The sequence below is a fragment of the Hypanus sabinus genome, chromosome 28, assembly GCF_030144855.1.
Source record: "Hypanus sabinus isolate sHypSab1 chromosome 28, sHypSab1.hap1, whole genome shotgun sequence".
Lineage (NCBI taxonomy): Eukaryota > Metazoa > Chordata > Chondrichthyes > Myliobatiformes > Dasyatidae > Hypanus > Hypanus sabinus.
The window spans coordinates 7146687-7159260 of NC_082733.1; the positions used below are offsets into that span (position 1 = coordinate 7146687).

At 41.0% G+C, this 12574-nt stretch overlaps 1 protein-coding gene across 1 annotated transcript in view; it reads right to left on the reverse strand.

The window, feature by feature from the left end:
* aldh1a2 (aldehyde dehydrogenase 1 family, member A2) overlaps positions 1 to 12574 on the reverse strand; it is a 101317-nt gene that overhangs the window by 61084 nt on the left and 27659 nt on the right. Inside the window, exons 2-4 of the mRNA XM_059952558.1 lie at positions 11581 to 11685; positions 8999 to 9139; positions 2138 to 2267 (exon numbers count right to left, since the gene is read on the reverse strand). Of these exons, the coding sequence (XP_059808541.1) occupies positions 2138 to 2267; positions 8999 to 9139; positions 11581 to 11685 (376 nt within the window). The remainder of the gene's footprint in view (positions 1 to 2137; positions 2268 to 8998; positions 9140 to 11580; positions 11686 to 12574) is intronic.

Below are 12574 nucleotides of genomic sequence, written 5' to 3' on the forward strand. Positions count from 1 at the left end.
GGAGAGACCCAGTTGTAAGAAGTGCTTTGTGCAGACGAATGGCTCCAATGAGGAAGTGCCAATACTCCTGAGAGAGCCAGACAGTCTTCGAGGGAAGTTCAGACTGTGCCTGGTGTCTTTTATACAGGATGTAAGTTCAGCGCATGAGTGAAGCAACACACCCGACTGATCCCAAAGCGAGCTCCAACGTCTATGTGCACATTGGATTGGTTTCACTGTAGTGGGCCCTTTTATTTTTCTTTTCATTCTCTTTAACTATTTGTTGAAGTTGAAAGTGGTAAATATGCTTCCTTAGTCATGTTATGTCAGTGTACAATCTGTCATTTCCTGGTGAACGTTAACAGTGCATGGGACAGTATTTACAGAGCATTTGCTACAACCAATGTCCCTAAGTCAGAACATCCTAACTTTCCTGTTTGGTGAAACCCCATATCATACCAACCCTAGATATATATTAGTAATGAAAGGGGGTCTTCTCACAGCAGTCAGTTAGCTAATGAGCCAAGTTTGTATATGAACTTAGTGAGATGGTGGCACATATATGACCTGTTGCAATTACTTGGCAATTTTTATTTATTTACTGGCATACAGTGCGGAGAATGCCCCATTGGCCCTTCAAGCAATCCTGCAATTTAATCCTAGTCTATGATGGGAAAATTTACAATGACCAATTACCTACCTACTGGTATATTTTTGGACTGTGGGAGGAAACTGGAGCATCCGGAGGAAACCCATGTGGTCACGGGGAGAACGTACAAACTCCTTACAGGCAATGGTAGGAATTGAACCCAGGCCATTGGTATTATAAGGTGTTGTGTTTAACACTATGTTACCATGCTGTCCTGAAGTACCTTCTGGAGTATTAGCTTGAATCTCAGATCTAAGCATTTAAGTCATTCTTGAACCTTTCACTGACCGTGTGACTTCATCTGCTAAATGCACATCAAAGTCCATGATTTATATCAATTTTTAAAATGGTACTGGTTTACGCTCCAACTTGTAAATTGACCAATAATCAGTCTGCAAGTTTCACACATGAGAGTGAATAATCTCTATAATGAGGGTATTAACTCAGATTACCCACATTTCAAGGCTTGCAGTTATAAAGAAATTTTCAGGGATCATCAATCCTTCTATGCCAAATCATCAGCAACTGCTGGTATCTGTCCTTGCACAGTTGGATGCATAAGTGCAAAAGCCATTGTCGGTGAAACTTAGCCCTTTCACAGGATGGGCTGTTGATCACCTATCACAAGTGTAGCTAAGATTGAAATGTTGTTGTTCCTTTCAGCTCCTTGTGGAGCATCAGATGGCAACCCTGCCATTTCTTTAGCATACCTGTCCACTTTTTATGAGATCAAGTTGCTAGCTGAATGCTCAACCCAACACGGATGGAAAGTGTACAAGGAGCCAGCTGGATTCGAACTAGGATCCACTCGCCCTGAAGTCCGGTACTGATGCCACTGCACCACTAGCCAGCTAAACTTTGAATTAGTGGCCTATTATCAACACCAATCTTTTTATGTGCGATCACAATGCAAAATTGTTGACAATATTAAACACTGCAGAACGTGAGGAAATTCACTTTTGATGTGTTGTCATCACCAGTACTAATCATCTTCCTTAACTATGAAAAAGTGTTTAAAAAAACAGACTGCTAGTCATTTACTTCACAATAAAAATCATAGTATTTTAAAATGGTAACTTCTAACTTTAAATTTTTCTAATGACATTTCAGCTGTACTTTTGTCCTTGTGTAAGGCCCAGTCTTTATGTTGCTTTGTTAAATACCTCAGAAGTTAACAATGATCCATCTTTATTTTAATTTCCTAGACTTTTGACTGATCTGATTAGCTGCTCAGCCCTCTGATGACTTCAGTACTCCCGCGAATCCAGAACTAAGTGTAACAGACTGAAAATCACATCAGAGTGGGGAAGTCTTTGGCACAGACCGGGCTACACTTTATGGGCACTTTTCTTTCTCTGAGGTCAGTTACAAGCATTAAAATCTTCACCACAGACTCCAAAATCCAGGTCATTAATTATTCATTGACTCTAATTGCAGCCTTGGGTTTTATATATATATATATTGCTCTAATTTCAAGCAAAATAGTTTTTTAAAAAAGCTTCAACATACCGACTGGAATTGTCTTCCCGTGAATCTTGTCAGTCCAACCAGCAAAGTATCTGAGTGTTTTTATGACTCCCTGTAGGTCCACATAATAAGCCTGGAGAAATGGTTTTCCACTATCTAGAGATTCAAGTGTCTGCAAAGAACATAAGGCAAATCAGTGAGAGAATAAATCAAGCCAGAGACAGAATGTGAGACTACAGCCATGCCTTTCACAATATTAATCACTTGGAGGTCTATAATGGTCTCTCATGGTCTGTGTACACAACTTCACTGAACTGGACTTCAGCCACATCATTCATAATTGACAAAGTGATGAGTGTGTTATTGTGATTAGGATCGTACTCAGGGAGGACTGACATTTAGGGGTTTCATTTCCTCTGGTGGGACTCTGGTTAATGTGTTCACAGGACATTCTCCAGTACATTAAACCAATGCACTAGCAAAGCCTGCCTGAATGCATTACCAGGTTGCTACCAGAGGAAATGGGGCTCTCACTGGGCTTGTAGCAGGTGCATTACTATTTGGAGAATTAGGAGAACAATTTATTAAACTGCAGGAACAAGCAGAAGAACAATACAATGTAGGCTGATATCAGTTCTTCATTAAAGGAGTGGACCTTTGGGTGGAGTGGACGAAACAAACTCTCTTACATCAGGCAAAAAACAGCTGGATACTATCATGCAAGGTTCCTGGGGAATAGATAAGCTGGTATAGATCATCTGGCCCTCCCAGAGGCATCTGCAGGAATTTAAATGAAACTGGTTTTGAGAAGGGTGCATAAAATGCAGAAACATGTGTTCTTAACATGTCAAGTGATTACAGTTGTGGGTGTGTACGCTGCACTGCCCACTCCACATTACTTAGCCCTTCCTCCTGCACATGCCTTTTCGTTTTCCTCATCAGTATCTATCTTGTATTTTTAAGGATTTGTGCATCGCTGTTTCAAGGAAGATTTACAGATACTATCCAGTTTGGTGCAGTATTATTCGCTAAGCATATTAATAGTTTAGATGCTTCACACAAACTGCATTTGAATATCCTCAGTTCTAATTGTTACATAAATCTCTGTGAAATAGGCAAACAGAGGAATATCGCAAATTTGCTAATAAATGAGTATGCCCCTTTACTCCCCATATATGAGGGGTGATTTATAAGTTTGTGGCCTGGGGTAGAAGGAGTCAATTTTAGTGTGCAGTTCAACTCTTTGAGTGATTATGCAGAAAGTTTGAAGTTAATAACTCATTTCCTTCTACCTTAGGCCACAAACTTAACAATCACCCCGATGAGTTATTAACTTCAAACTTTCTGCATAATCACTCAAAGAGTTGACCTGCATGTGCATGTAACGAGAGCTGTATAACTCATTTCCTTCTACCTTAGACCACAAACTTATCAATGACCCCTGCCATGGACACTTCCTGGAGGTCTGAGATCCGTATGTTCCACGACCACTAGACTAAGTGTGTAAATGTAGGAGGGGACTATGTTGAAAAATAAATGTGCTAGGTTTTCTAAAATTGACTCCTTCTACCTTAGGCCACGAACTTGTCAATCACCCCCTGTATCTTTCAGTAGCTTATACTTAAAGATATAAAGAAATTCCCCCAGTCAAGTGCCAAACACTTTAGTCAGCTATTGATGTCATTATATGGAAATTATTCCATTTCAAACATTACACGAGGGAGTGGAGGGGAACCTCGGAAAACAGTACCAGTTTTATAAGATTTATATCAAGTTAAACGCAGATATTCCATGATAGTAAATTGTGTTCATATTTTAGAAATACTTTGACATTATTTTCAAAAGCAATGTCGATCATTTGCTTGAAAACAAGTATTGAAAGCCATGATGTTAAAAGGTAAGATCATGGTCAATGGAATATATTCCTCAAGTACATGTTGCGAGGAAAAGGTTATTAAAGTTCTGATGAAATGTAATTGACTTGAAAAGTTTAAACAGGTTTTTTCTCTCTCCATAATCTGCCTGTCCTGTTAAGCATTTCTATCGTTTTCTATTGTATCGTCATGTGGCGATGTTTCATGGAAACATTCAGTCCGTGAAGTCCAATCACCCATCTCCAAGTTCAAAGTAAACTTATAATCAAAGTACACTTATGTCACCAGATACTACCCTGAGATTCACTTACTTGTGGGAATTAACGATAAATACAAAGAAACACAATAGAATTAATGAAAAATGGCATACAACAAAGATGGATAAACAGACAACAAACTGCAAACACAAAAAGAGATAAATCAGGTAAAAAGTAATAATAAATGAATAAATAAATAAAAAGATAGCTAGATGGATTAAACAAACAAACAAATAAATAGATAGATTGATAAATAAATAAATAAATACATAGATAGATAGATAGATAGATAGATAGATAGATAGATAGATAGATAAGTAAATAAATAAATAAATAAGCAAGCAAGCAATAAGTACTGAGCACATGAGTTGTAGAGTCCTTGAAAGTGAGTCTATAGGTTGTGTTGGGGTGAGTGAAGTGATCCTGATGGTTGAGGGGTAAGCTGTTCCTGAACCTGGTGGTGCGGCACTTGAAGCTGCTGTCCTGATGACAGCATCGAGAGGAGAGGAGATGCTGCTTCTCTAGCCGCGCTCATTTAGATGAGCTCGATGGTGGGACTAGGCCATATCCACTACATTTTATAGGCTTTTCCATTCAAAGACATTGGTGTTGCCAAACCAGGCCATGAAGCAACTAGTCAGTCTACTCCCTATTGCCCAAATATAGAAGTTTGTTAAAGTTTTAAATGACATATTTAATCTTCACAAACTTCTAAGGAAGCTGAGATACTGCTGTGCCTTCTTGGCAACATCACTTACATACCAGACCATGGACAGATCCTCTGAAGTGATAATGCCAAGGAATTTAAAGTTGCTGACTTTCTCCACCCCCGGTCCTCTGATGAGGACTGACTCACCAGTTTCTTCCTCCTGTAGTCAGCCATCAGCTCCTTGGTCTTGCTAACATTGAGTGAGAGATTGTTGTTGTGACACCACTCAGCCAGGTTTTCAATCTCCCTCCTATATGGTGATTTATCACCTCTCTTGAGTCAGCCAACAGCTAACTTAAATATGGCATTAGAGATATACTTAGCTTCCCAGTTATATGTATAAAATGCATAAAGCAGGGAGCGAAGCACACAGCCTTATGGTGTACCTATGCTGACGGTGATTGTGGAGGATCACAAACACCAGCAAATCTGCAGATGCTGGAAATTCAAAGCAACACACACAACGTGCTGGATTAACTCAACGGGCCAGTCAATATCTATGGGAAAGAGTACAGTCGATATTTTGGGCTGAGACCCTTCATCGTGACTGGAAAGGAAGGGGGAAGGAGTCAGACTAAGAAGGTTTGGGGAGGGGAGGAGGAAGTACAACGTGACAGGTGATAGGTGAAACTGGGAGAGGGGAGCGGTGAAGTAAAGAGCTGGGAAGTTGATTGGTGGAAGGGATAAAGGACTGGAGAAGGGGGAGTCTCATATTGAGAGGACAGAAGACCATGGAAGAAAGGGAAGAGGGAGGAACACCAGAGGGAGGTAATGAGCAGGTGAGGAGATAAAGTGAGAGAGGGAAACAAGAATGGTGAGAGAGAGAGAGAGAGAGGACAATTTCTGGAAGTTCAAGAATCAATGTTCATGTCATTCCATCTACCTAGATGGAATATAAGGTGTTGCTCCTGCAACCTGACCGTGCCCTCAACGGGGCAGTAGAGAGGACCAGGGACTGACATGTCGGAATGAGAATGGGAAGCAGAATTGAAATCGATGGTTGCTGGGAAATCCCACTTTTTGTGGTGGACAGAACCAAGATGTGGGTCTCACCGATATTCAGGAGGCCACACAGGGAGCAGCAGATACAATAGACTGAGAAAGGGAAGAAGATGTTGGAAGTGCACGAAGTAAATTTAAGTTGAAGACAAAGTTGATTAAATCAACGAGCTCAGAATGGGTGAGGAAGCAGTCGAGTTAGTGCAGGAAGATCTGTAAAACGATGCCGATGTAGGCTTGGAACATGGACTGTACCACGTAGCCTTCGAAAAGATAGGCAAGGCTGGGACTCGTGTGAGTGTCCATGGCTCTTTTTAGTTTGAAGGAAGTGGAAGGAACCCAAGGAGAAATTGTTGAGGGTGATTGTGGAAAAGATGTTGCTGCGAATCCGAACTGACTGGGGTCTCCAAGTGAGAAAAGTGAGGATCCAGTTGGAGAGGTATTGACACCTGGGTGTAGGAGCTGATTGATTAGTTTTGAGGGAGGATAGTATTCAGTGCTGAGCTGTAGTTAGTGAAGAGCATCCTGATGTATGCAGCTTCATTGTCCAGGTGTGTCAGGTTTTGTGAAAAGCCACTGAAATGGCACCTGCTGTTGACTTGTTGTGTTGGTAGGCAAATTAGAGTGGATTCAAGTCGCTCCTCAGTCAGGAGTTGGCATGTTTCAGCACCAAACTCTCAAAGACCTTCATCACCATGGATATACTGGATGATAGTCATTAAGGCAGGTTACCACGTTCTTCCTGTGCACCGCTATAACTGAAGCCTGCTTACAGCAGCTGGGTGCCGCAGACTGCTGAAGTGAGAGGCTAAAGATACCAGTCAACACTCCAGTTGATTAACACAGGTCTCTAATACTTGGCCAGGTGCTTACCGTAGATTCACCCTCCTGTAGGATGCTCTCATGCTGGCCTCAAACTGAGATCATAGGGTCATTGGGACAGTGGGAGATCGTGAAGGTGCCTCCATGTCTTGACAGTCAAAGCAAGCATAAAGGACATTGAGCTCATCTGGGAGTGAAACTTTGTTGTCACTTATGTATGTCACTTGGCTTTACTTTATCGAAGGCAATAGCATTCAGCTGTCGAGCACTCGTCAGTGATTTAAATTTGGTTTGGGATTACCACTGTCCATGTGAGATGGTTTTCTGGCGGTCATAGCTAAACCTCTTATACTTTAGTCGATTGCCAGACCTGAATACCACTGATCTGGCCCTCAGTAGGTTTTGCCTCTTGGGTCATTCAGGGTTTCTGGTTGAGGAAGACCCTGAATGATTTTGTGAGGACACACTTGTCCACAACTGACTTTATAAAGTCCATGACAATCGTGACATATTTATTTAGATCCTCTGATGTGGCCCAATCCACCAATGAAGCAAACCTGTCATCTTCTTCCTGTGAGCACCCCTTCATTGTCCTTTCCTCTAGTAGTTTGCTTTATAGCCTCTGTCTGTATGTAGGTAGGAGGACAGACAGATTTCCTGAAATGGAATGGCAGCATTGCTAATTGTGGTGTAACAGTGGTCAAGTGTGCTGGGACCCCCAGTGCTGCGGGTGATATGTTGATGATAATGGGACAGATTGACTTCTCGTTTCAACGGATGTTGCCCGACCTTCTGAGTTCACCCAGCTTGTTTGTACGTGTTGATTTGGCCACAGCATCTGTAGTGTACTTTGTGTTTAGTATATCTAGAAGTGTTGTGAGCTGCCTGAAAAATGGCACTATGCATCATCAGCACCATATTGGAAACATTAATTTTTCACTAATTCTGCATTAATCCCATTCTAATTGTCCCCACGTTCTCTGTGTTTTCCTGTGCTATTGGCTTTGTCACTGCAGTCTCAAATGAGGGGTGAGCGAAGGTACAATGGTGCTAAACAGCGACTCCTTTGCTTGTATCTTCAGAAACAGCTCCATTTCTATCTTTTTTTTCCCTTTTCAAGGTTCTTTTGAAGACCCTGACCTGCAGTTCCACTTTGGTTTTTTTGTGGGAATGGTACCCGCTCTCAGGGCCTCACAACCAGCCGCTTTTCAATATGCCAAGGACATGGCCTGGAAGACTAGCGCCGGCTTTTCGTGGCTCTGGAGACGGGCTGATTCTAGGCCGGTGCCCCTGACTGAGGCATCGCGGGAGAACACGGAACATCAGGAGCAGCGGGTTAGCTGCCGGCAGAGACCTGAGCCTTTCTGGGGCCGACTCTCTGGGCACAGAGCTCGGAAAAAGGAAAACAACAGACTTTTAACATCATAAATCAGCCAGTTGTTTGTTATGTCTCCCCTCTCGCTGTGGAACGGAGACACCTCTTTTTCCCTTATTAGGGAGAGAGAGAGAAAGCCTGTGGTATGTTGAATACTGGGTGAACAAATACTGCAAGTCTGTGCCTTTATTGATGCTTTGCTGCACACTTGAGTGCTCAGTGGGAGGGGGGGGCGCCGATGATTTTTTGGCTAGTGGAGGGGTCGTTGCCTCGCTGCTACTTTTGCATTGGAGGGGGGAGCTGGGAGGGCTTTTGGGTTCTAACATTTAACTGTCATTCATTCTTTGAGGCACTCCTCTGCTTCAGTAGATGGTTGCGAAAAAAGCATTTCAGGATGTGTGCTGTATATATTTCTCTGACATTAAACGTACCTATTGGATCCTGTTGAAAATGTAAGATAACCCCTCAGCTTTCAATTTTATTTGCCATCAGTTTATATTGAGGTGACGGACTCATCTCACTGGTGAGTTCTCAGGCCAAACCCAGTTGTACTTCTCAGTGTTTCTATACAAAGATTCTCAACAATGTACTTGAATTCATAGGGTTAACTCTTTTTATTTAGGTACTTTTTCTAAATTTGAATTTCCTGTACCTGCTTTACTTTGCATTGATTGTCGTGCAGCTTGCCTTCCTTAGGAACATGTCCTGAAAGTACACTGTTCTCAGATAAGTTATTTTATTGTTGGCTTCAATCTTAAACTGCATTGTTTTGCTTATTTTCTCAATGGGAATTAAATGCCCTCTCTGCTCCTCCACATCATGGCAACTGGGTAATAAACCAGCAAAGAGATGTGCTTGGCTACTCACTGCAAGCTGAGGTCGATCGTGCTCCACCAGATCTGCCAATTTGTCAATCAGTCGTCCCCTCTCTGATGCATCCATCCTCCTCCACACAGATCCCGGGGAGAAAGCAAGTCGTGCAGCCTTAACTGCCTTGTCCACATCAGCCTATGCAAAGAGCATACAAAAAAATACAAATTCTTAATGCTTAACAACAAATTCAGTATGGAAGTGCATGTGTCTATACGTACAGTGTACTTTTAAACTCAATACACACTGAGCGCAATCACTTTGCAACAGGTATGAAAATAACCTTCTAAACATCACTGATTGTTGCCTCACTATTCAGATATAATGGACAAGAGTTTCCCTTTTCCTGTCAGTTTTTAACCAGTGTAATCCTGTATAGTTGCAGGGAGGCACTAATGTCCACAGGATTCCACCGACCAACCAGTCCATTAAATTATGCAAATTTAACCCGAAGAAAGAATGCTCACAGACCAGAGTGTAATTATGTGTTGGTTTCCTTTTTAATTGAACATATTTAAATGTTCTTCTTTTCCATTGTTTCCTCGAATAAAAGGATTTTTAAAGGAGATTTTTTAATAGCATTCTTACTTTACAACAGTTGTTGAATATTTGTGAAGGTCGGAGATATTCACAAATTTTGACAGCTGGTAGGATGAAGGAAAGGGCTGAACCAGCTCTCAAGACGATTCTAGGATGGGGTTTGCCAGTTTCAATTTGAAATACCCTGATACCCTGTTCTGAGTGAAAGTCTGGCTCCACCAGGTGAGAGCAGGTTATGTAAGTGGGGAAACCACCTGTCAGTGGATAGGCCATCAATACTATGGGACACCTAACTGTACTATTGAAGGAAAAATACAGCCATTATGTCAATATTGTTGTTATAACCTTATGACTATAATGCACAGTAATCTATCTCCTTCCCTAAGAAAATTATAAGAGATCGGAGAGAGAGATGCAGAAGACAACGAGCTGAATTACAGTCACATCTGATAAAAACAGAGAAATAATGAGAAACAGGATATGAATGGATGTAGAAAAAGAATCAACAAAAAGAAAGTAAACAAACTGTTGATAAGAGCAAGCACGCAGGAAGGACGTTTGTGATTTGTGTATGACTTTTACCTAAGTGAAGGACTGTACATTATGCTCAGGGTCTGAGTTGTTGGCCTTCTATCATCAACGGAACAAGACAATTACTAATAGGGCAATCAGTATCAACCTACAATAGACTCAGAGATGGCAAAATAATACAGCTTAGATTTGGAAAACACTTGGACCATTTACAGGGTCATATTTCACATTAACCCCAGAATTTATTTTCAAAAAGTTGATTTTCTTACTTATTCATTAGGAAAAGGATTGTTTACCAACACTAATATAAATGTAATTAGCAAAATATGTCAAAGAATGCTGAAGCAGAGAAAACAAGTGTAAAACTTCTGAGAGTGATTTAACACCTTTCCTGTGACTCTATCGATTCAAGTTTCCAGTCCTGGGTTATACATGTTGTATTTTAATAAGATTCCTATAATTGCTATTAGCAGCCCTAATGGGTGGAAATAAGTTCAATTAACATGAACAGCACAATGCAGTTTTGTGGTGAGGCTTGTGACAAGACTTCCACGTTTCCAGCAAGATTAACAGAGGTGCATAATTTAATCACTCAGTACTTCCAGAGAATCAGACCTCAATGCACATCTCATCTACACTATCAACTGCAAAACAATGAAGTCCTAACAATAAATGTATTAGTACTTTAATTTACCAATAGTTGTCCGGCACATTCTAACCTCTGCATATACACTATAATACAATGTGCACAGAAATAATTTGCTTCTGGACAAAATTACTAAGTAATAGTCACTGATATAAATTATAAATTTCATTGGCTTAATTTTTTTACCCAAAGCAAATTATTATCTAATTCTGGCCATGTTACAAAATTAATGGTTCTTCAATGAAGATGATTTGACCAAATGGATTTGGAACAATTGTTGATGCAATTGATACATAATGATGCAATCATGAAGAAGACACAGCAGTGGCTATACTCTGTTAGGAATCTGAGGAGATGTGGCATGTGACGAATGACTCTAGCAAATTTCTACATAGTTCCATGGAAGAGCATTCCAACTGGTTGCCTCACTGCCTGATATGGAGGCCCAATTAAAAGGATCAAAGAAAAGCTGCAGAGGGTTGTCCACTCAGCCAGCTCCATCATGGGCACTAGTCTCCCCACCATCGAAGACATCTTCAAAAGGCAGTGCCACGAGAAGGTGGTACCCATCATTAAGGATCCTTACCACGTCTTCTCCTTACTGCCATTACAGAGCAGGTATAGGAGTCTGAAGATGCACACTCATTATTTTAGGAAGCGCTTCTTCCCCCCACCATCAGATTTCCAAATGGCCCATAGACCCAAGAACATGACCTCATTACTTTTCTTTCTTTTTACATTATTTGTTATAACTTGCAGTGTTTTAATGCCTTTCACTGTACTGCTTCCATGAAACAACAAATTGCACAACATGCATCGGTGGTAGTTAACCTGATTCTGACTTTGTGAAAGGAGAGATTACCTTATCGGCTTCCTGGACATCACAGATTTTCTCTCCAGTAGATGGGTTATAGGTCGGCAATGTCTTTCCACTTGCTGAATGATGCCACTCGTTGTTAATAAAAAGCTGGTGAGACAAGTAGCAAGAAAAGTCAGTGAAGAGACTACTCTTTCAGGGGGGCAGAGCATAGTATTTTTACTGTTGTCGCACATGTGGAAAATAAATGCAGTTCTCCCAATCTTTAAAATACCTGACTGCCATTAATAAAATTCATAATTAATCTCCAGCAATTATTGAACCATACAGTAAAGCAGTAAGCCATTTCCAAACTGATATCTATAATCACTTCCTTCCCAGAGTTGCTCACAATATTTCAGTTGGAGCCTAATTTGTATTTCATATGTATTACATGTATTACAGAAAAGATTTACTAGAATGTTACCTGGGTTTCAGCACCTAAGTTACAGGGAAGGTTTCCATTGAGAGTAGGGGAGATTCAAACAAGAGGACATAATTTGAGATTTAGGGGCCAAAAGTTTAAGGGTAACATGAGGGGGAATTTCTTTACTCAGAGAGTGGTAGCTATGTGGAACGAGCTTCTAGTAGAAGTGGTAGAGGCAGGTTCGGTATTGTCATTTAAAGTAAAATTGGATAGGTATATGGACAGGAAAGGAATGGAGGGTTATGGGCTGAGTGCGGGCCAGTGGGACTAGGTGAGTGTAAGCATTCAGCATGGACGAGAAGGGCTGAGATGGCCTGTTTCCGTGCTGTAATTGTTATATGGTTATTTGGTTATAAGGATAATGTTTTCCCTCCTCTGCACTTCTATTTGAAACAATCCTCTGTGTCTTTTAAGTAACCCATCAACTTACCCAGGTACGTTAAAAAAGTCCTAATTTCTTTGTTCCTGCATCCATGTTAACATGTTCATTTTATAACGTCTCTCATTCATCTTACCAGGAGCAGCAGTTTGTGCTTCTGTGCATTGAATTCAATCAACTCCTTTCACTAGTCT